Raw genomic sequence first — 25,065 nt, 5'->3', positions numbered from 1 at the left:
GTCCAGAAAGAATCCAGAGAGCAGGTGACAGGAAAAATATAGAAGATAAAACAATTACCTACCTTATTTAGCTCAAACCTATTAAACTGGTTGAAAAAAATCTCACAGAGCCATCAGCGTGGCTCAGTGGTTGAGCATCAAGCGTTGAACAAGGAGGTCACGGTTCAGTTCCTGGTCAGGGCACACACCTGGTTTGCAGGTTTGATCCCCAGTCTGGGGCATGCAGGACACAGCCGATCAGTGAATCTCTTATCATTGATGTTTCAATTTCTCCCTCCCTCTCCCTTCCTCTCTGAAATCATTACAAATATATATATTTTTAAATCTCACAGAAACAAAAGCAAGACAAATGTTCACGAATCACATGTGATCCACCAGATCTATTTCTGGAAATCCATCTTAAGGAGACAATGCCAAGCACAAAGCAAGTTATATTCACACTGCTGTTTCTGGCAGCACTCCTCAAACAAGAACACGGGAAATAACACAGATTGCAAACTGCACTCAGTGGGCAACCATCCTGCCGCCACCAGATGGGGCATGAAGGAGTCATTAGCGACAATGGGTGTAAAACGCAAACCCGCCAGGCACTGCCTGGTGTTGCTTTTCAAGCCTTTCCTGTGGGCAGAGGAGAGGGGACCAAAGTCCCAGAGAGACTGAAAATCAACCCCACAGGACTGATTCCAAGGGAAAACTTCACACAAATTGAAATATACTCATACTCATCCTAATATATAAAAATCCAGGGGCCGTCATGACTGAAAACCACCAGATGGATGACTGAACAGCAGGCTGCAGGGTCAACCAGGCTGGCTGGGGGGCAGTTGGGGGTGACCAGGCTGGCAAGGGGGGGGCAAGGGGTAACCAGTTGGCAGGGGGGCAGTTGGGGGGGCGTAGTTAGGTGTGATCAGGCGGCAAGCAGATGCAGTTGGGGGTGATCAGGCCAGCAAAAGTGGGGGGGGACAGTTAGGGGTGATCAGGCAGGCAGGCAGATGAGCAGTTAGAAACCAGCGATCTTGGATTATGAGAGGGATGTCCGACTGCCAGTGATCAGGCCTAAACCAGCAGTTGGACATCCCCCTAGGGGTCCCAGATTGGAGAGGGTGCAGGCTAGGCTGAGGGGACCTCCCTACCTGCTGTGCATGAATCTCGTGAACCAGGCCTCTAGTTTTTATATAAAGACTTTCGAGTCTTTGGCATTAACAGTATAGGGAAACACACTCTGTGGCTTCATATTTTATTTCCCTTACTATCCTGAGACCCCAGCACATTATAGGGGTTTTGCGGGTCACTTTGACGAGCAAGCTATTACAGTGGTGCCTCGCATAAAGAACGCCTCGCACAGCGAACGCTGCACACAACGAACTTCACAGCAACAGGACAATGCTCAAAGGGAAGCGTCATCTGATAACGAGGAGCAACAATCAAACAATCAACCAATCCCAACTGCTGACATCAAGAACATCCTGGTCAAATGGAAAGCAGTTCAGGAGTTTACCAATGCCCACTATCCGGATTCAGCTGAAGCAAACAGGATCAACGATCTTACTCCGATACTCTTGTCCGTTATTTCCGGCAGATGTTGGAGAAAAGAGAAAAACAAACGACTTTGGACAGGTTTTTCATGAAACCATCGGCCAAAAAGCAGAAAATGGATGAAGATGTGCAAGATTCGGTAGACTCTACTTAGTCTGTCTTAAAATTAAAAAAATGTGTGTTTTTTTTTTTAAAAAAAAATGTTTTTAGATGTATCTAAATAAAAATAACAAAAAATTTATCTTTTTTTATGTCATCTTAGCATATTTTATGCTACAGAACGAATTATTTTTTTTAACATGTATTGTTATGGGAAAACGCGTTTCACATAACGAACTTTTCGCATAACAAACTTGCTCCTGGAACGAATTAAGTTCGTTGTGTGAGGCACCACTGTACATGAAAAAAGCCAGCACGGAAGAAAACTGTATGTACATTATACACTATTACATCTAACTAAAACCACCACCACTGGGGAAACATGTAAAATGTTAATAATGGCTGGGTTAGCATATTGGATTTTAGGTAACCTTACTACTTTCCATCTTCCCTTTGGTAATGTGGTTTTAGTACTTTTATAATAAAAAATGTGCTTAGAAAACTTGCTGAGTTGCTAAGCCTCTTGGGTGGTAAGAAAATCTGAGGCAGACAATCTTAGAACTAGTTTTCAAGACTGTTTTTAATTTTGGTATTCTTACTTGGACTAATTTTAAAAAATGTAGGATTACAGGAATGTGAATCATGAGTTACAAACCCACAGTATTTGCTAAATTGACTGGAGGCCAAGGACCAGAATTCATTTGAAATGAAGCCCATAAACAAGGGATTCTGAGAACAAAGCCAATCATGAAACTGTCATGTATGTGTACTTTTCATGTCAGGCTGTTTGTTCCCCAAGGACTGGATGCTGTCTTTTATCTCAGCTCTGAATCAGCAGCACTTCTATGGAGATTTGTTACTGTCTCAGAGCAGTCTAACTCTGTCCCCACAGGGTGCCTGGTGCAGACACTGCATGACACACACCCAAGGCATGTAACATTTTGAAGGATGGGAGGTTACTTAGCCACCGTAGCTAATTTAGCTGTGTCGGTTGTGGCCACTTGGGAACAAAGATGCTTCTGGATCCTATAAAATTTCCTCTAGCTGATCCCACCACTAAAAGCTTGAATTCACATCAAATACCTAATTCAAGTGAACAAAAGGATTGTTTCTTCTGATAATAAAAGGCATAATTTAATATTTTTTTGCAATGCAGTAGTTAAAATTAGCAAATTCCTACTCCAAATTTATTAAGAACTGGGTCTATAAAATTAGAAGCTGCCATTCCATTTGTCAACACCTAGTTAGTTGGTAACCCAGATTAACGCTGAACTGCCGAGGGGCTCAACACAGAACCACACAGTTAGAAAGCATTCACATTCTCTAATTTTATGGATGTGTTCAGTGAACCAGAGCTTTAAAGAAAAATTCTCAAACACATTCTAAATAAATAAATGATCAGCAGTCGTGCTGCTAGTTCGCCATTCGCTGTGAAGGCATAGGAGGGAAACCAATGACACGCCAGGCCTTACGACTTGAGCAGACTTTATTTTGCAGGCAAGAGCAGCGGACAACGAAGGGTGATCATTAAACTGAGCTCTCAGTGGCGAGGTGACTCCCGGCCGGAAGAGGGCTGAGGCAACCTCCGGTTCGAGAGGTCCAGGTTCACGTCTAAGAAGGTGTACACGTTGTAGTCATGATGCTGGAGGTTCTTGTAGGTGGTGTTGTCAAACGGCTCAGGAGGCTCTGCGGCAGGAGCGGCGGCAGGAGTGGCGGCTGGTGCAGGCTCTGTGTGTGGGGGAAACGCACAGTGAGCATATCGAATGAGGAAAGAGCTTCGTTAGAACCCTACCTGCTATACATGGTTAATTAGAAAAGGAAAGCCCATGAGAGCAACAGTATCTTCAAAACCAAAATCAAGAGATTAGCTGAAAATCTATTCTAAAATATATAGCCTATGAAATGGAATAGCTATTATGTGTCTTAACATCTTGCTTTTTGTACTTGTAGGCCCTGGACTTGTCAGAACTCTGAAAATACGTAGAACAATTATGGAGGTGTGACTTTGGTCATATAAAGATGCAGGGGAAAACTATAAGATCTACTAGAAATAAACAGAAACAAACATTTACAGAAGAAAATTTTCAAAAGCAGTGACTCTCTTTTAAGTCTCTGAATACAAGAAAATTAAACTCCAACTGTTTTAACCCTTTTTAGATTCATAGACTAAAATTACTTAGTTTTGTTTCCTTAAGTGGAAAAAAGTTAAAACCCATACACTAGATATTTGGTAATCTTAAAATTAGAAGTGTGAGGTTGAAGCAAAAGAAATATCGCTCGCCAGCAAGGTGGAATGCAAGACAGAATGGTGGCAGGATCAAGCTTGCGTGGGATGTCGGCTAAGGTCCGGGTTAAGTTCTCACTGGAGCTCTCTGGGCTGCACAAAAATGTTAAATACATTTTCCCACTATTTGAATTCATACAAAAGTTTCGGTTTCCTTTTTTAATTGTATTAAGCAAAAATGATGTCTGAAAGAGTGACACCTTTCCAATCTCCACGAGTCGAGTATCTTCGATGTGGTGTGGGGCATCTTCAAAGTGAAGGTAACCATGGGTGCAGAAAACTTATCAAAACCGATCCCTTTGGAAGGCACAGAGCCGGGTGGACTTAGGGACATTCAGTCCACTGCACAGACACAGCCCCTGCGCTCCTGGACGGCATTGCTCACCTCCAAAGGGCAAAGAGAATATTGAAAATCCACACATCCATGAAAAATTAGGAGCTAAGTCTTTCAAAAAGATTTGCAATCTGAAAACCCCAAATTGTGCTTTCCTCCTGAAGGTTTCGGTTTTCCTCATTACAACACAGTGGCTGAAACAGGAGCGTTAGGCAATGCAGTTCTTGAGGTCCTGAGCAGTCTGGTAAGCGCTGGCACTTTGCATATTAATGACAAACGGAGAAAAAGGAGGGAAGGAAACACGTAAATTATGTCAACGTAACGCAACCAATAACAATGACCAGGTAACATAAATCAGAAAAAAATGAACACTCTTTAAAAAGTATGAAGAGCAGGCAGGAAGGAGCTGGGTTTGTTAGTAATGCGTTGTAAAGGTGTCTTGAAGAGACACAGACCCTAAAATTGGAGCCCTCCTTTCCTGTTTTGCCACGACCTACCTAAAGCACTGTATTTTACGAAGTTCAATGTATAAGTAAATGGTAATATGTAATAACAGTTTCCCTTTAAAAATCTGTGGCATCAAAAAAGCCAGTCATAAAATTGATCATGGAAAAGGAAAGCAGCCCACTGTTTTTTCATTAAGCAGAAAAGGAAGAGTCCAGTGGAAAGATTCACGCAGTCCATCAGACCAAGTGTAACCACCGCCCTTCACATTAAACAGGACTCCCCTTTCCTCAGTGGGCTGCTCTGCGAGTTCATGCAGTGGACACTGGCTCACCCTCCACCGGTAAGGGTGCTGAGTTACACTGCCAGCGTTCAAAATTATACTGGCCAAGGAGCAGCCACGAGTGTCGAGGGCCTACTCTTTCCTTGTAAAACATTTTGGGGGTTTTGTTTATAAGGTATGTATTATTCATAATTCATAGACTCCTCTGCTTATCTGAGAGTTATAGGCAATATTTCTCCTACTGACTCTGATTAATTACAGTATGCCTCATATCCTAGCTCTTCAGTCTAACCACCCCCGAAGGACAAGGAGAGTTCTCAACAATCAAGGTGTACCCTGTGTGGCCTGCTGGTCTCCCACTTGGGTTGCTGGGTCTTCCATGGTTTCACCCTTTGCCTCAAGCTTTAGTCCTGTTGTCTTTGCATGGAGAACGTCTTTATTAGGAACAGGAACTGGCTTCAAATTTTTCATTGGTCCCCGATCTTCCAACATCTCTTTGTCAGCCTTTGAGGGTCCTTCCTTCGGCTGCTTCCCCAAACTTTCCTTTTTGAATGGGGAAAAGGGCACCTCCCCACCAGGCTTTGGGACTGGTTTTCCTAAGCTTCCTCCTCTGGTCTCAGGAGGAGCTGCTTGCAGCCGTCTTCCTGCGGTGGGTTCTTCTGTCAATGGAGTGGACACCGGGCCACCACTCGGTTGTGCAGATAACCCTGATGTCGTATGGTCAAATGGAATCTTTTTACCTTCAAATGGCTTTTGGCTTTCATCTATTTTATTCGAGCTAACTATTTTCTGCAGTTTTTCTTCCTTTACGTTTTGCTTCATAAACTCTTCACCTCCTTGTGACTTGGGTACTGTGGGTTTTGCTTCATCTTTCTTGTCCTTTAATGGCATAAAGGAGGTCCCTTTCATTGCCTGACGGGGCTTTTCTGGCAAGGGGAGGTCCAGTGGTGGCTGTGGTGACCTGGTTTTCTCTTTTGCTGATAATGAAATTTTGGAGGCTCTATTCTCAAAGGAAGGGGAGGCCTCTGGTTTTGAAACCCTTCCTTTGCTTTTGCTCACCAGTTGAGAACCAACTGCTGAGCCATCTTTCTCCTCGTCAGACTCTGAATCAGAGGAGCTGGATGAAGATGACGATGAAGATGAACTGTCCATCACTCTCTTGCTCTTCTGAAGAGCTTCTGAATCGGAGCCCTGTTTTCTGAATGAAGATGGAACTTTTGCAGGAAACTCTACCAAAGTCTTTCTTGATGAAAACTTTGCAACCCTGTCATCTGTAAATTGCACGTTGTCACCAGGGTTAGGGCTAGCTACCGTCCCACCTTGATTCACAACTGATGAGGAAGAACTGGGTGAAGTTAAGTTTTTAGACAACTCAGCTGCTGTTGGAGTGGTTAGTAGCTTGCCCCTCTCTTTTGGGTCCACTACATCTAGGAAATGGCATAAAGAGGATTATTTTTAATAATTAGTAAAACAATCTAAATTCATCAATGTCACAGACATTTCATCATATACCAACTTGTCATTTATAACATCTTCAATGTAATAATCCCAAGAAACATTTCAGGGGAACCCACTCGGAAGTGAAAGCCAAACCACATGAGAGAACAGTAAGAAATGTAGGTGCTTTTTTTTTTGTAAATGGAAATTTTAAAAATGGGGATTTTCAAAACAGGACGTTTCCATTTTTCACAAGAGAGCTTCTTTGGTAATTATTTTTAAACTATTTCATCCAAATTTAAGATGGTTAAACTATAATATAAAGATACTTTCAGATGACTGTTGAAGTTTTACAAATGTATAATTTCTTAAAACCCTAAAAAAAACTGGTGCTTCTCATATATTAAAGAAGTTACCCATATTGTATGAACTTGAACGTTTTGAACAAAATAGCAAAACAAAAGTAGAGACAAAAGCCAGGTTTGGGCTTGGGGTAAACACATCATGCTCTAGCCGGTTTGGCTCAGAGGATAGAGTGTCAGCTTACAGAATGAAAGATCCTGGGTTTGATTCCAATCAATGGCACATACCTCAGTTACTGGCTTGATCTCCAGTCATGTGCGGAAGGCAACCAATCTATGCGTCTCTCTCCCATCGATGTTTTTATCTCTCTGTCTCTCTCCTTCCTTTCCACTCTCTAAAAATCAATAGAAAAATATCCTCTGGTGAGGGTTAATAAAACAAACAAACAAACAAACACACACACACAAACACACATACACACACACATAATACCAGACACACATACACAGAGGGAGGGTATAAAGTAGTTCAAATGAAATTTCCCTTAAAGAAAGAGAAGTCCTTCAAAATCATAAGCCACTTGGGGATTTCTTTAGCTAAGGAAAGCAAAGTATTATAAGACCACATAAGTCTAAAATAACATATATATATCATTGAAAGCAACAGGTTTACTGCAAAAAATCCAGTAAGCGCTAACATAAAAGTCTTACATTTTGTCAAGTAAATTATGAAAAATGAAATTACACAGTACATTAGAGCTATTTTTAGTTTTCTCAGGGGGTAAATCTTTTGTAAGTATACAGATTAAAAGAAAAATATAGGACATGTTTTTATAAATTAAAATTACTTTTCAACTAAAGTAAAAACTTAAGAAATATTACAAATGAGCAAACTCTAAATCCAGTCTTGATTTTCAAGTCTAGAAGTCAATTTTATACTAAAAAGATATCAATCTTATGTCTCTAAAGTGAAAAAACTGTATTCCTAGCTTTTCTATATAACCAGTATCCAAAAGGTTTTTAATTGTCTTCTGAGCTCAGGGACTTATATAAAATAGAATGAGAGAAAATAATTAAAGAAAACAGAAATAATAACAAATCAGAAATGGGCCAGAGGTTAATGGGCAATGTAGAGGATCTGACGGAACTGGAGCGTAGGTGACTGTTTAGAGCCGTCACCTCCACTTCCAGCACCGCTTCCTTCACGCCACGGCTAATTCTGAGGCCAGGCGCCAGCGCAGAACCTGCGTCCTGACCGCCCAGAGCAGTGCTGATGCAGTTAACTCTCAGAACGCACACAGAGCTCCGGGATCGTGCCAAATATAAAAATGAGGCAAAGAAGTGGATACACACTTGAACTCTCCCTTTCTCCTTGTCTCTCCAAACCAGAGTTCAGGTATGCCCAATGGCCATGAACAAGATATGCTGGCCTCCTAATCCTAGTAATCTTCTCACCTGTGTCATTAATCCACTTCTACACTGAGCAAAACTTTTCTAAAAACGAGGAAAAAAAGAAACGCCAAACAATGGGCTGAGGACCTAACCAGATACTCTAAAGAGGATATACAGATGGCCAATATTCATATAAAAGATGCTTAACATCACCAATCAGCAGGTAAATGTAAATCAAAACTACGAGATACTATCTCACACCTGTCAGAACTGCTATTATCAAAAGGGAACAAGTGCCCTGGCTGGGTTGGTTGGAGCATTGTCCTGTACACCAAATAGGTTGAGGGTTCAATTCCTGGTCAGGGCACATACTAGGTTTGGAGTTCGATCCCTGGTCAGGGAAGCCTACGGGAGGCAACAGACTGATGTTTCTGTTTCTGTTTCAAATCAATAAAAAAGCATATCCTTGGGTAAGGATAAAAAGAGAGAGGGAGAAAAGGAGAGGAGAGAGGGAGAGAGAACAGATGTTGGGGAGGATGTAGAGAAAAGGGAACCCTTGTGCACTGCTGTTGGGAATGCAGATTGGTACAGCCACTATGGAAAACAGCATGAAAGTTCCTAAAAAAATTAAAAATAGAGCTGCCATAAAAACATCAGTTCTACTTCTGATGAAACATTAATTCGAAAAGATATATTGCAGCATTATTTAAAATAGCTAAGATATGGAAGCAACCTAGATGTCCATCAATTATAAATAAAGATGTGGTATATAAATATTACTCAACAATTCAAAAAAGAAAAATAATCCTTGCCATTTGCAACATCATGGATGGACCTAAAGGGTATTATGCTGAGTGAAATAAGTCAGAGAAAGACAAATACTATGGAATGTAAAAACAAATGAACAAATAAAACAAAACAAACTCCCGGAGAACAAACTGAAGGTTACAATGGGAGGATTGGGTGGAAAAGGGAATGGGTTTTTTAAAAAAAGGTAATTTAAAATAAGGCATATCTTAGATAGGGTCTTTGAGTAGAAAAATTATACCTAAATTTTCCAAAATTTGTCATAGAGGTTTTAAAAATTGTAAATAAGTTATCAAAATTGCATTATAGGTTAATTCATCAACTATTAAAAAATGGGAAGAAAATTTCAAATGAGATCAACAATGACAGAATTAAAAATTTTGTTTGGAAAGGAAACTTCCACCATACGAAGAAAGAATGCTTTAAAGTTCTCGTGAGAAGTTGGGAGAATCCATGAGAAGGCTAATAGACTAAACTACTGCATTCTGCTTTTTACTGAGAGTCCATTTCTGACCCGCTGCAGCCCAGCCAACATCCTTTGTGACTCAGAAGGAAGCCTGCCACGATGGTCTATGGCTGCCTCTAGTAAGTGCTGGACCCAAGTGCCAGGCTCACACCAAATCTGCATCCAGTAGAGCGGAACTACGCTCCTGGGACACAGCGGCATCATGCAGAGGAACAGTGGCTACACTCTGAGTGTAAGGATGGCTTCACTGTGTTTTCATGAAATCCCTGATTTGTCTACAGAGGGGTGGAGAAGCATTTTGCTGCCAAGGGCCATTTGAATATGTATAACATCACACGTGGGCCATACAAAACAATCAACCTAAAAATGAGCCTGCTATATTTGGGCAAACATTTAATTAGCTCACCTCTAATGCTTTGGCAGGGCCAAACCAAAAGATTTCCAAGGCCTTATGTGCCCACCTGGTCTAGAAGCAGAATGCCAACAGAGCTGACAATGTTTTAGTTTGGCGGTGACTTTCCTTGAAAGACAAATGTAATAAAACACACCCTCCACTGGCAGGGGGTTAGCCTGGCAGTGTGCCACCTGTGGGCGATAAGCGGTTATGTCTCATGCTTACCAATCACTGATGCTCTGGGGAAACACTGACACCTGCACACATCTATTCAGAAGCATTTTTTCTTTGTCTTCAAATGGAGATCTCTGTATTTTAAATTCTGGGATGCGCTGACCCCACTAAGGCAGGAAGGGTCTGAGGCTCAGGGGCCTGCAGGGCCTGCGGTATCCAGAGGCAAAAGCTACAAGCCAAGGCCAATCCCAGCGAAGGGTTCCCTTCTCATAACTGCACCCCAACTGTCACAGAAGCATCTCTTTCCCGCTCACATTCAGAAGCTTATTTGTAAAAAGGGAATGTTTGGCCGAAACCAGTTTGGCTCAGTGGATAGAGCGTCGGTCTGTGGACTGGAAGATCCCAGGTTCGATTCCGGTCAAGGGCATGTACCTTGGTTGCGGGCTCATCCCCAGTGGAGGGTGTGCAGGAGGCAGCTGGTCGATGTTTCTCTCTCATTGACGTTTCTAGCTCTCTATCTCTCTCCCTTCCCCTCTGTGGAAAATCAATAAAATATATTTAAAAAAATAAAAAATAAAAAGGGAATGTTTGGGTCTGCCATACTTTAAAATCCATAACCCAATTTCATAAGCTTATGGAGCAAGATTGTATATATAAAATTTCAGAGCCACGAATGTGGATCTCTCTTCTGCAAAACAGGGTTTGTTAAAGCTGTAAAAAAATAAGGCCTACTTCAAGAGATACCAAGTGAAATTTAGACGGTGATGAGAAGGAAAAACCGATTACTATGCCCATAAATGCTTGGCAGTCCAGGACAAAAATAAGCAGAACACACCCCAAAGCAGGGTGATAGCAGTGTAATAAAGACATGAGTTGTCAGATTGCTTAGGCCTGTATAGAAGGAGACAGAATGGTTTGTGCAGTTTATACGCATGAGCTCCCAAAGTATGGAGTGAGGGTTGGCCTGACATTATGCTATAGTATATTATACTGGCCTGCAGGCTTCTCAACAGAGTTGGTATGGGCAAGATCTATGAAGGCCAAGTGGAGGTGGCTACAGGTGAATAGAATGAGGAAAGCATCGCTGGTCAATCTGGTGTCTTCACCTGCTATTTGGATGCAGGGCTTGTCGGAACTACTACTGGCAATAAAGTTTTTGGGGCCCTGAAGGGAGCTGTGGATGGAGGCTTGTCTATCCTGCACTGTACTAAATGGTTCCCTGGTTATGATTCAGAAAGCAAGGGATTCATTGTGGAAGTACATAACAGGTCAGAACACTGTAGGTTATATGTGCTACCTAATGGAAGAAGATAAAGATGCTTACCAAAAACAACTCTCTAAGTTCATAAAGAACGATGTAGTTCCAGACACAAAGGAGCTGTATGAGAAATCTTGTGCTGCTATACGAGAATCCTGTCTATGGGAAGAGGCCTAAGAAAGAAGACATTCCCAAACGTCTCTAGACATTCCAAAGTGTCTAGAAAAAAGATTTGGTAGCTCAGAAGGCAGGCTTCCTCAGAGCTCAGGAATGGGCTGCTGAGAGCTAATAAATCAAACCACAATTTTTTATGCATACTTTCAGATAAAGACAGTAATAAACTTACTGTCCAAACAGGGGGGAAAAAGCCCAGAAAGAAAAAGATAAAATTTCTTCAAGGCCAAGGGTAATGTTAGTAATGAAATTCAATTAGTTATTCATCAGTAAACAATGAAAGAATGTTAGAAACAAGCTTGGCACCCACAGAATTTAACTGACATACTTTTTTCTTTTCTTTTTTTTTTTTTCTAAATATATTTCTTTATTGATTTCAGAGAGGAAGGGAGGAGAGAGAAATAGAAACATCAATGATGAGAGACAATTATTGATCAGATGCCTCCTGCACAGCTCCCACTGGGGATCAGGCCTCAATACAGGCATGTGCCCTTGGCCAGAATCAAACCCGGGAACATGCAGTCCGCAGGTTGGTGCTCCATCCACTGAGCCAAGCCTGCTAGGGCTTGACTGACATTCTTATAAACATGTTTTAAGTGTGATAATGGTATTAGGGTTATGTCCACACAAAGATAAATTAAGTTCTTATTTAAAATAATTATTTTAAAACTTATGGATTAAAAAAAACACAGAGAACACTGGATTTAAAAATGAAACAGATACAGGGCAGAATTAAATAATGTTCCTGTCAAAATAAGGCCTCCAGTGTACAGGAGCCGAAGACACCACCAGGAAGGTGTCTTCTTAGCTGAGGTCAATGGCATGTGAAAGGCAGTTGGCAGGTTGGCACTTTCAACAGAGGGCCAATCTCTTACAACCTACTCATGTTTTTGTGTGCAAACCTACGAGGGATCTAACAAAAGAATCTAAACACGTTTAAACTGAGAAAATGGTATTTTCAGGAAAATAAGACAAACTGAAATTATCATTCTAAACTCCACATACATATTAAATATGTGCCAAAAAAATTAATAAATGAAATAGAAACAGACTCATAGATAGAGAACAGGCTGACAGCTGTCAGAGGGGAGGAGGGTTTCTGGGCTGGGTGAAGGGATTAAACAACAAAAACAAAAAACCTCACAGACAGACAATAGTATGGTGATTCCCAGAGGGGAAGGGGGAGGGGGAGGTGGAAGAGGGTAAGGGGATATAAATGGAAGGAGATTTGACTTGGGGTGAATACACAGTAACAGATGTTGTATTATAGAACTGTATACCCGAAACCTATATAATTTTATTAACCAATGTTACCCCAATAATAAAAAAGAAAACAAAAGATTTGCCAAGAGACTACAGATACCATATATATATATATATATATATATATGTGTGTGTGTGTGTGTGTGTGTGTGTGTGTGTGTGTGTGTATATATATATATATATATATATATTAAGAGTTTAGTAAAGTTTCATCAGTTAAGACCAAATGCAGTGAATCTGGATTATAACCAATTAAAAATGAATGCGGGGAATAGAACATAAAATTCCCAGAAGTATTTAAAGCATATACTGTTACATTTCCCCTTTTCCTTCAATGAGGATTTGCTACATAGGTATCCAGGGAAAAGTAAAGTAAAAACTGGTGCCATAGTCAAAATGACTATAGAAAGAGCTCAAAACAAAGCAGACATCATACTCAATCAAAGTCAGTCATATGATGAAAAATGGTGCCTCCTCTTAACTCTCTTCACAGTCACAAAATGTTGATGCCTGCAGTCCTGGACTGTGGCTGAGCAAAGCTTGGCAGACTACAGAGGAGTCTCAAAACACTGAAAAAAGTCACCATCAGGGAAATAAAAGCAAAGTGGGGTTTATGGCCACCTCACAGGAGTACGGGGTCTGTATCAGGCCCATCTGAATACCCAGAGCCTTTATACTCTGCATCCCGCTGCTACATATCATTTAGTAAACACAGACAGAACCAGTTCAGGCCTAAATGTTGAGTAAAAGACTGTTACAATTCTGATGTGTTTGGTCTAAAATCTGTTACAGATCTTAAGTCTGATTATAAACTGGATGCGGCTGGAACGAACAATCGTAAATTATGTAGCCAGTAAAACTCTTTTTTATTCCTGGAAAGCTGACTGATTTATTTGCATTCTTTCCCCCCCATGACCACCATTAAGATCTTACTTTTGGGTGGAATTTGCTTCTTGGAATTTGGTGGCACTCCCTTGTCACTCTTTCCTGATTCTGCAGAGAGAGCAGCTGTAGACGCGAGACCTCGAAACACTGGTCCGTCTAGAAGCAGAGTCTGACAAAAGAATTAATAAGGATAATTTCAGGAATCTGAAGAACAAACAAAATTAAAACAGACTCAGACACAGAGAAAACTGGTAATTGCCAGAGGGAAGTGGGGTTGGAGGACTAAGTGAAAGAAGTGAAGGGACTGAGAGGTACAAATTGGAAGTTACAAAATAGTCAAGGGAATATAAAGTACAGCACAGGGAACATAGTAATATTGCAATAACTTTGTATGGTGCCAGGTGAAAATATCAGGGAACACTTTGTAAAGTATATCACTGCCTAACTGCTATGTTGTATACCTGAAACCAATACAAAATAATATTGAAAGTAAACTGTAATGTAAAAATTCAAAAAAAAAAATTAAGACTATTTTAGTATTTACAATTATTACTACATATAAAGATTGTGTATTATTACTACATATAAATGCTTTGCTTTGCACTCACATGGCATATTTATAACGATTATAAAACATCAAAAAAACCGCAAGAGGAGAAAAACACGAGTTCAAGAACACGCACTATTAGCATTTGGGTACTTGAAAAATTATCTATCAATACATTAATAATTGCTACAAAATTGTTTACAATATATCATAAGAGGAAAGCACTTTATAAACTGTTGTTTTACTCAGCATATTATTTACTATTACTACGTGGTGGGCACTGTGTTAGATGCTCCACACAGAACAGAGGTGTACATCTGAGGGATAAACTATTTTTTGTTTATAACTTTTTACCCACGTGTGTATATGAAAGCAGAAAAGCTTATTTGCCACTAGATATGTCAAGGTGTAAATAGCAGACTCTTTTGACAACAGATTTCCCATCTGTACTTCAAATGAATAGTTACTGCTTTGGCAATAAGAACCTCTTCACATTTTCAATAGAGTGAAGTGGCCTGTTTTTACATGTGGAGAAAGCAAACCCTTCTTTCTTTCTTTCCACGCGCGAGGTACCGTTAGCTGGCTTCTGAGTAACTGCTTAGTGACCAGGTCACCTAGACACCCAGGAGTCCCTCACTTCTCCTCCTGGTCCAGTAAGTACAGACGCGGTCCGGGGCGGCCCTGACAGCGCACGGAGGCGCACGCCGCCCGGGAGCCCCGCACAACGGAGCTTCCCCGGGAGCCCGGCCGGCTTCGGGGGTCCATTCGCCGGCCCCCACCCCGGCTGCAGCGCGGGCCAGGCGCTCTCCCCTCCACCGGGAAGCCGGTCAGCGTCTCCCACGGCGGCCAGAAGTGGCCGCTAGGGCCGCGCTCCTCGCCCCGGCCCTGTGTGGGCTCCCAGGCACCGCCCGGCTCCCTTTTACCTTCAGCGCCCCGGCTCGCCCTTGCCGCAGCAGAACGAAGGCCGCCATCGCGGTGACTCCGAGCCCCGCCGGCCGGAGGAGGTCGCATCCGGATTAACGCAACCACTGCGCGCGCACCCTCACCTGGAAGCCCGCCTCTTGAGCCAAGGGCACCAATCCCAGGCAGGGAAGGGAGGGGAAGCAGCCGCTGCGCGCGCACCTTCACCTGAAAGCCCGCCCCTTGAGCTGAGGGCACCAATCCCAGCCATGGACTGGAGGGGAAGCAGCCGCTGCGCGCGCACCATTGAGTACATGCTCCCTGGGCACCAATCACGAGAGAGGACAGGGGGCGGGGCCGGGCAGGGGCGTGGTCCCGAGCGCGCACCCCAGCTGCTCCCGGCTCTCCGCCGGATGCCTGGAGATTGTTCTCCAGTGGGTTCGTGGGTCGCCGGCTGGTGTTTCTCCCGGACCCGGGTGAAGCAGCAGCTGGGGCGCAGGGACCTCACTGTGCTTATTGCCAGGCACGCCTCCTGTCGTTGTGTGCGGATCACGTTCCGAGGGAGCTTTTCTGGCCTTGGTGGACTTGAAGCCCTTCTGCACATTAAGTGCAAACCGCACCCCGTGCCCAGCCTCCCTCCGCGGCCACCGGATCAGACTCCGTCCTCCCATCGGCGCAGTCTTCTGTGGTCACCTCTGTTCACTGCCCTTTGTACTGGGCTCTCTCAGGCCGGACTGTGAGCGCGCTTTTGGCCCGTGACAACACTAATACCGGATCCAGGCAGATCAGGAATGCAAGTTTATTCTACCTGGATGTTTATAGCTTCCAATGTAAATTTTCCCCGGAGTCAGACATAATCGTGGAGTAAATGTAGTTAGTAATCGGCTTCCTTCCCTATTGACCATGTCTTCCCGCCCCTGCTCCTTTCTATGCCCAGTGCCCTTAAAGTATTTCATCCAAGTTAACCATTGCTTATATACACATTTGCTTAATTACACATTGATTTCTTCTTTACAGTTGGCTACATGCATCCCGTTTGGGGTTCCTGTCAAGCCTATCCTGTTTACAGCTGGCCTGCAAAATGCTGTATTACATTTTAACATTTAGCAAGAATAACATTTAGTAATAACCTTTACAACTGCCCAGACCTTGAGACCCTTGTCCCACTAACATCCCTACAGGGAGAAGAAAAAAAAAAAAAAAAAAAAAGCCCACATGCTAACAGAATAATTATCCTTTGCTCAAACCAAATTCACTTTGTTGTCCCAGGGGAAACTTCACGCTTGTCTTTGTGAAGTGTGCTTTTTTACAAGTGGTTAAGAAAATTGAAGGTGAAGAAGGTCAAGGTTCAAATCCCAGTCAGGACACATGCTTCGGTTCCAGGTTCGATCCCCAGAAGGGGAGCGTGCAGGAGGCAATGAATCAATGATTCTATCTCATTGATGTTTCTATCTCCCTCTTCCTTTCTCTCTTCACAGGATTTGGAGCCTCAATAGCAGGCTCAATCAGCTAACGGTAGACATCTGGCTGGTGTCTTAAGATTCAAGAACAAACGAAGTGAAAAGACCTCCCCCAGTGAGATGGGGTGTGATCACCAGCCAGTGATTTGAGGAGGGGGACAGATATGGTTGAGGGGAGCTCTGGGGAAGAAGAGACCCAGTGAGTAGGGAGATGTCATCTTAATGGTTTTCAAAGAACCAACATAACTATGCATGTGAAGGTAATTATGGCTGCATATATGACCAATGCCTAAGCCTGGAGGGCACAGGATCTACTGGGAACCTAGTGCAGTCAGGTGGGGAGGTCATTACTAGTCTGCACTGCATTTGGCCAAAAAGAATAGAAAACAGAGCCAAGTGTAAGAAGCCAACATAGCCCTATCTGGTTTGGCTCAGTGGATAGAGTGTTGGCCTATGGACTGAGGGGTCCCAGGTTTGATTCTGGTCAAAGGCACGTGCCCAGGTTTCAGGTTCCATCCCCAGTGGGGGGCCTGCAGGAGGCAGCCGATCTATGATTCTCTCTCATCATTGATGTTTCTCTCTCTCCCTCTCCCTGTGTCTCTGAAATCAATAAAATATATTTTGGGGAAAAAGAAGCAAATATAAAGTGCTGCCGGAAAAAAAAAACAAAGACGCAGAGGCTAGAAAGGGCTGGTGATTTAAAGATTGTGGAGAGGGGACTAGACATATTTTCCAATCAGCTAAGAAACTAGCCTAGAGTTTGCTGGTAGCAGGGGTTGGTTCTCCAACTGTTAATTCTCTGGGGTTGGTCCTCCAACTGTTAATTCTCTGTCCAAACTCTTCCTGCAGGCATCTATCACCTCTGCTTGGAGCTCTACCAAGTCCTAACCCCGCATTTTTAGATAAAACCTTGTGAAAAGTTGGCACAAGTGGAGCCGGGCAGCAATTCCAGTCCCATCTGCATGTCTTACTCCTTGAACTTTCAAACTTGGCAAAATAACCTTTGGCCTGGGCCGGAGCAGCATTACCTTCCAAACAGTTGTACAGCTAACAGGAAACACCCTTGACTATAGGACTAAAAATAAAGACATTCTATAGAATTAGTAAGCAGCCACATGGAGCTAAAGAATAACTTAGCTTGTTAACGGCAATACAAATTCCTTCCTTCTTTCACGTAATGATTTCCCTGCTTTTCCTCATAAAAACCTCTTGCCTTCAGTCCCATTATTGGAACACAATTTAGGTTTCTGCCTCAGTCAGTGCTTCTTGATTAGCTAGCCTTTGTTTTTTATTTTATTTTATTTTATTATTTTATATGTGCTCTAGCCTTTGTTCTCAAACACTGCTTGCCTCTTGCTTCAGCTTTCTATTTTGAAACTTACATTTGTCCCTGTTCTTTTATTAATCACCTATAGTTTTATAGAAACTACTAGATGTCTCCTAAGGAAAAATTAAATTTTAAAAATAGTACTTACTAGATAACTGTAGCATTACTTGGACCCAAACTGTGAACTCAAAGGTGTTGGGGTCAAAGAAGAAAACAAAAATTCTCCAATATCACGCCATCTGCACACCCTAGCTCTGCATTCTAACTCTGCATTCTTCTTCTTCTTTTTAATTGATTAAAAAGAGAGAAAGGGAAAAAGAGGGAGAGAGGGAGAGAAACATCGATGATGAGAGAGAAACATAGATCAGCTGTCTCCTGCACAATCCCTATTGGGGATTGAGCCCCAAACCCAGGCATGTGCCTTAACTGGGAGGGGAACTGTGACCTCCTGGCTCCTGGGTCATGCTCAACCACTGAGCCACACGAGTCCAGCTTTAGTCTTGTCTAATATGTAAGCCCCCAAAAGAATGTATTATGCCACTCTCCTAGGTAAATTAACACAATTTAATTATGCATTGTAAATTAAGATTGTTTTTAAAGAGCATTCAGTTACACTGGTTTTAAAATATTGTTTAGGCTGAAACCAGTTTGGCTCAGTGGATGGAGCATTGGCCTGCGGACTGGAGGGTCCCAGGTTTGATTCTGGTTGTGCCTTGGTTGTGGGCACATCCTCAGTGGGGGGTGTGCAGGCGGTAGCTGATCGATGTTTCTCTCTCATAGATGTTTCTTGCTCTCTGTCTCTCTCCCTTAGAAAATCAATAAAATGTATTAAAAAGAAAAATAAAATAAACTATTTGTTTAATAAAATAAAATATTGTTTAGGATGCCTTATATATTATGCTTTTCTAAATTAGTAAGACAATTTTCTTTGCTTTTATTTAAGACATTACTTATGGATTTTAGAGAGAGAGAGAGGAAGGGGGAAAGAGATAGAGAAAGAGACATCAATTTGTTGTTCCATTTATTTATGTATTTATTGATTACTTCTGGTATGTGCCCTGACTAGAGATCGAACCCACAACCTTGGCATATTGTGACAATGTTCTAACCAACTGAGATACCTGGCCAGGGATGATAATTTTCTTTTTAATAAAAGAATAAAAATAAGTAGCTCAGCATACAGAAAAAGTAAATTAAAAAATATTTTTGCGAAGAAAAATTAAGGAAATAAGGAAAATTAAAGTGAAACGGGAGTACCTAACACTGTGATTGAAAACACATGTAATGACTTCTCTTCCTGGCAGCATTGGGCCATTAGGTATTGTGAAAAACCCTTGGGCTACAGAACATTTAGCAATCCTGGGCAAAATGCTACAAATATAATTCAAATCAGTTCTGCTCACACATCCAGTTCTGTTTCCTGTTGTCTGCTGGTGCTTGTTCATGACCACTGTGCAGTGATGTCCTTGAAGTTCATGTCTTTCTGGGCTCCTAACTGTGGGAATTCCTCAGCCTGGGTTCCTCTCACGTGGATTTGCTTTTCGTGTTCTCCAGGCTCTTCTGAGTGATGCCCATCTTGGTCTCATGTGATCATTTTCTCATAGTTTGGGATGTCTTGGGCCATAGAAGTGTTCTCCAGGGACAGACAAACAAACAAACAAAAACACCAGAAGAAAGAAAACACAAGAAGCCCACCGCACCACCCAGGGAGCATTTGCAGATCTCAGTAAGCCCGCCCCATGTTTTAAGTGAGATCAGAAGAGAAGACAAGACGTGGAGCCTGTGAACCCTTTGGAGTGGGCTGAAAAGCAGAGGCAGCCCTAGCAGAGCTGCGCCTCACTGACAAGGTAAACCTGGGCAAAGCCACCTGCTAGCAAAAACAGGTCACAGGATATGTGTCTGCCTCAGCCTGGGCACTGGCAGGGGAAATGTCTACAGGCCTACTCTCTTTTGAATTTGATGTTAAACACACACACACACACACACACACACACACGTGCTGTGGCCTAGGACATTCCAAGTTATTTAATGACATTAAACTTTTTGTTTACAAAAGGCACTATGGAAAGTTTTAAGAAAGACAAAGTAGGAAATTATTTAATTCATAAATAATTCATAATAAAAAAAAGAATTAGTATCCAGAGTACATAAAGACTTTCTTACTCATTAATAAGAAAGACAGGCCACCCACAAGAATAGGATAATGGCTCCCTCTGTAGGACGGGTGGTGGGGGGTGGATTGGGGTGAGAGCCACATGGAAGGGAGCCTTGGACTTCAGCTCCATTAGTAATCTTTCTTTTTTTAGGTGTGTTGTAGATACATGAGTGTTTGTTTCTTACTTATATATATTTGACATGTATAAAATACTTCATAATGCATTTAAAAATATATCTTTATTGATTTCAGAGAGGAAGGGAGAGTTAGAGAGAGATAGAAACATCAATGATAAGAGATAATCATTGATCAGCTGCCTCCTGCATGCCTTCTATTGGGGATGGAGCCTGCAACCCAGGGTATGTGCCCTTGACTGGAATTGAACCTGGGACCTTTCAGTCTGCAGGCTGACGCTCTATCCACTGAGATAAACTAGCCAGGGATCTCTTACTTTATCTTTATTGTTATGTGTGTTTGAGAGGATCTCCTTGAATTTGTTTGGTGAGTTATGAGCTTCATGAACTTGGATGTCCAAATCTCTCCCCTGACTTGGGGAGTTCCCAGTTAATATTTATTTAAATAAGTGTTCTGCCCCTTTTTTTCTCTTTTCTCCTTCTGAACCTGCAATAATTTGCAAATTGTTCTTTTTGTTAGTATTTCATAGATCACCTAGGCTTTCTTTTTTCTTTGTTCTCTTCCAACTGGAATATTTCAAAGTTTCTGTCTTCTAACTCACAGATTCTTCTGTTGAATCCATTCTGTTGTTAATGCTCTCTATTGCCTTTTTTTTTTTTTTAAATTTATTCATAGTGTTCTTAGGCTCCAGAATTTTCTTTGATTCTTTTTTTAAAATGATTTTTAACTTTGTTAAACTTCTCATTTTTTAATGCATTATTTTACTGATTTCATTGAATTGTCCTTCTTTGCTTTCTTGCAGTTTATTAAGAGTCCTTAAAACAGCTATTTTGAATTCTTTATCTGGTAACTTGCAAGATCTCCATTGTCTTTGAGATGAGTTACTTGAAGATTATTGTGATCTGTTGGAGATATCCTGTTTCCTGGATTTTTCATGTTCTTTGAAGTCTTGTGTTGCTGTCTTCACATTTGAAGTAGCAGTACACCCCCTCAATCCTTGCTAACTGCCTCTGGGAGAGAAGCACCTTCCATTAGCCCAGCTAGGGATGCTGTCTTTCAGACCTTCTGTGGATACATTTGCTTCACGTTTCTTGCTCCCTCTTGTGGTAGAATTCCTAAGCTCCATGCCTTTTCTGCATCCTGCAATGCAAAAAAGGTGGGTACTGACACTCCCTTTGTTTTCTAAAAGTGGCGCTACAACTCAAGTTTATTGTCTCTCCTTGGCCCATAGATGTCCCCCCATCCCGCCCCCCCTCGTGTGTGTGCTCACTATTCCTTTGCCCAAACTGGCTCTCACCACCACTGGGAACACACAGGGAGCTGCTCAAAGGGTAGAAGTGTGTGTGGATGAGGTGGATGAGGTGTGTGGTGTGCTGGGTGCCTGTGGGCCAGTTGTGGATTCTGCGGGTCACTCTAGCCGGTCAGGGGCAGGATTCTTGATAGAGTCTGTGCTGCATTTAGCAGTGTTGATGTCCCATTAAGTTCATCTGAGAATTCTATCTCCTGCTCTCCCAGCCTTACTCTGGTCGGGACAAGAGAGAAATAGACTCCTTAGCAGCGTCTGGCACAGCTGGGGAAGCTGGGTGCTCACTCAAGTGCTCTCACTTTCTCCTGTGGGAGAAATCATGGCTTAAAAGGTCTCTCTTGGCCCTAAGTTGGGCCTTATGGGAGGGGTGGTCAAACTGTTCCTCTTACCCTCATATTTTTAAAATATATATTTTATTGATTTTTTTTTACATAGAGTAAGGGAGAGGGATAGAGAGCTAGAAACATCGACGAGAGAGAAACATCAATGATGAGAATCACTAATCAGCTGCCTTCTGCACACCCCCACTGGGGATCGAGCCCACAATCCAAGCATGCGCCTTGACAGGGAATCTAACCATGCCCTCCTGGTTCATAGGTAGATGCTAAACCACTGAACCACACTAGTTGGGCTCCACAATGTTTTTATGGGAGTTGTATTGAACAAAGCACACCTGCTGGCTCAAAGGCACTGGGAAGTTCCAAGTGAAAAGAGGCCTCTGGGCTCTCAACTTGCTAGGGCAGCCAAAGTTCAAGAGAATTGCTCAAAGGGGATGTTTTTCAAAGTGACCAAGAAAGTTCTGGAAGAGGAGGGATATCCCAGAGGGCAGAGGCAAGAGTCAGGATGGGAATGTCTCACCTCATCCAGGAATACTTCCCACTCCTGGGCGGCCTGCAGACAGTTCCCTGTGGGTTTCCGAATTGCTGTAGACAAGGGATTGCTGGGTGTATCCCGGGCTTCCCCTTTCCAGAGGGAAGTGTTTCCTGTGGTTATCCTTCCTTCCCCAGCTCACTGGGCAGGGTGGCTGTGCAGGGGAGATAACTCAGTCTTTTAATTTGTGGGTCTCTGGATCCAGAGGAGCTAGCTGCACCTGAGGCGCCACAGCCAACCTAGTGCAGATCCCAAGACCCTGGTCTTTGAGCCTGATGTTGGGTTGGAGGGGACTTGTGGGGGTGTTCGGAGGAGGTACGTGCTCTCCAGGTGAATAGATATGAATCACTGGGGCCAGAGGATGGACTGTGGCAGATAGGACTCTAAAAAATGCCCTCAATGTTTCACCAGCTCCTTTGCTCAGGCCCTTTGTATGTGACTTTGCTGCACCGCTCGTCAGGAGGGCCAGTTTATTACCCCATCCTGGGATCCTAATGCCCCTGTGACTTGTTTTTTATGGTCAATAGACTATGTCAAAAGTGCACTAGTTCTGCCTGGATCTCATGAGGTTTGTGGGCTTTTTCCTGATTCTGCTTACCAGGCACACTATATCCATTGCCCTTCTGGGGGACAAGGGGCCAGATGGAATAGAGATGAGCCATCCCAGGCCATTCAAAACAGCTCGTTCTCTTCCAGCTAGGTGGTTGGCCAGAGGCACAGAGCACGGCTCATTCAACACCAGAAGAACCACCCAGCTAAGTGCAGCTTAGACAGCCAACCCACAGAATCGAGCTAAGTGAATGCTGTTTTTGGTCACAGGATTTTGTGTTTGCCATGCATTGTTATGGCAGTGGAGAGCAGATAGAACTACTAATAACACAACTACCTTCTTTGAGAAAAATACTGTTAGGTTTGATGGAGCAATTGAATTGATACCCCTCCTCTTGGGGACTGACTTTTCAGGTCATTTCACTATGGACTTTTGATCACATTTCACTTGCGGTGACCACAGTCCATTATCTTCCTCCGAGTATGCACAAAGAAGTCTCCACCCAGAAAAACGACCGCCAAAAATCCTTTAAGAGCCGCTGACTCCCATCACTGGGGGCTGATGGAATAAAATAAATTCCTAATCCCTCACCACTCTGGCCTCCTGTGTTCTCCTTCGGCGACCTAACAATCACCAAGAGAGAAGGTATGAAACCAAGTCATTCTCCATTTTTATCAAAGCTGTAAATGATTAACATACCCTAATTGCTTTTAAAATTTCATAGAATTGAAAACTTGGTGATAATTGAACTAGCCATATTAAGAAATTAAAAAATAGACAAATTACATAGAACTGAAATTCAAGTTATGAGTTTTGGGTAATATGCTAAGATAATTAGATAGTAAAATATCAACGCATCATAATAATGATGACATTTATAGTTTACTTATATATGACTAATGATGATGAAATCCTCTTAAACAATACTTTTGCAGGCAAACGTTAATATCTAATAGCTCACAACAAAAAAAGTAGTACCAGAAGAGACATAAAAAAGGAAAGATTATGAAAATAAGACTTAGCTTAAAAACATTTCAATTCAGCCGAAACCGGTTTGGCTCAGTGGTAGAGCATCGGTCTGCAGACTGAAAGGTCCCAGGTTCGATTCCTGTCCAGGGCATGTACATTGGTTGCGGGCACATCCCCAGTAGAGGGTGTGCAAAAAGGCAGCTGGTGGATGTTTCTCTCTCATCGACGTTTCTAGCTCTCTATCTCTCTCCCTTCCTCTCTGTTAAATATCAATAAAATATATTTTAAAAAACCAAAAAAAAAAAAAAATCCAAAAAACATTTCAATTCAGACTTGATTAAAATTAAAAAGCAAGATATGGGTTATCACGGAATTTGATAAGAAAACAGCTCTTGAGGCAAACAATCTTGTTTGCATAAGTACTGCAAGAAGTGAAAGTGTGAGGCAAGTGACTTCGCATCTCAAAAAGATCCAAATGATTGAGTTGTGCTTACATCTGACGGCCAAGCACAGGTCTCTCAGTTTTCATGTATGCACTGCCCCGTGTCCTGTGGGCCAGACCTCGTGTGGTTTCATGGTGCATGATTAGGATTCAGAGCCGGCCTACTGGGTCTAAAGGAAAAGACCAACATCAAGCAAGCGTTATCGCGTGTGCTGTGTATTCCCCCTAGACAGACCCTGAATCGCCTAGAGCAGTGTTTGCCAAACTTCTCTCATGATGAGAATCACCCGGTGGAGTTGTTAAACTACAGATTCCTGGATTCCCAACTAAGAAGTGCTAAACTAGAATTTTTGGGAACCTATAGGTAAAATTGTATACTTAACTAGTGCTCTAAGCTTAATAAGTTAAAATAGCAGATAAATACCATGCACACTATATCCATTACCCTTCTGGGGGACAAGGGGCCAGATGGAATAGAGATGAGCCATCCCATTAAGCTTAACTTATTAAGCTTAATAAGTTAACATAGCAGATAAATAAGCAGGTGCTCGCCGGCCTGGTGCAGCCGCTGGCCGAGGACGTGGAGGCTCTGAGCTTGCCCGAACTCACGTACGCCCTGAAGACGCGCTTCAAGGTGCTCAGCAAGGTCCAGATGCCGCCTTCCTACCTGGATGCAGACGCCAGGAGCCAAAACTCGGTACGTGCCGGGAGCACAGAACGGCCCTCTGAGCCGGAAGGAGCTTGTGCGCCCTTCCTGGGAGAGAAGGTAACTCAGGGTTGGTTAGCATCGGTGTGAGGACTGGGAGATCTGTAAGTAAGATCTACAATACGCTTCTCAAACCCTCCCTCCATGCCAGTTCTTAGCATGGATG

General features: G+C 42.6%; 1 protein-coding gene and 1 pseudogene across 3 annotated transcripts; one reads left to right on the top strand and one right to left on the bottom strand.

Moving 5' to 3' along the window:
• Positions 1-3,107: 3,107 nt before the first annotated feature.
• Positions 3,108-15,157, bottom strand: NDUFV3 (NADH:ubiquinone oxidoreductase subunit V3). Of its 3 annotated transcripts, XR_004989405.2 has the most exons (5): positions 15,003-15,157; positions 13,581-13,701; positions 5,316-6,407; positions 4,120-4,510; positions 3,210-3,363 (listed from the first exon to the last, which is right to left on the bottom strand). XR_004989405.2 is itself a non-coding variant. In XM_036446711.2 (4 exons), the coding sequence occupies exons 1-4, from the start codon at positions 15,048-15,050 to the stop codon at positions 3,176-3,178; spliced, it is 1,449 nt and encodes a 482-aa protein (XP_036302604.1). In that variant the 5' UTR covers positions 15,051-15,157; the 3' UTR covers positions 3,108-3,175. The 3 variants fall into 3 exon arrangements, 2 of the variants coding, with proteins under 2 accessions (XP_036302604.1, XP_036302605.1); XM_036446711.2 differs by lacking the exon at positions 4,120-4,510 and having other exon boundaries at positions 3,108-3,363; XM_036446712.2 differs by lacking the exons at positions 4,120-4,510; positions 5,316-6,407 and having other exon boundaries at positions 3,108-3,363.
• On the top strand, positions 9,587-11,567 carry LOC118723620 (annotated as a pseudogene).
• Positions 15,158-25,065: the final 9,908 nt, after the last annotated feature.

This window comes from Pipistrellus kuhlii, unplaced genomic scaffold (assembly GCF_014108245.1).
Source record: "Pipistrellus kuhlii isolate mPipKuh1 unplaced genomic scaffold, mPipKuh1.p scaffold_m20_p_2, whole genome shotgun sequence".
NCBI lineage: Eukaryota > Metazoa > Chordata > Mammalia > Chiroptera > Vespertilionidae > Pipistrellus > Pipistrellus kuhlii.
Note: the sequence above shows the minus strand (reverse complement) of the source record. Positions and strands in the feature narration are given on the sequence as shown.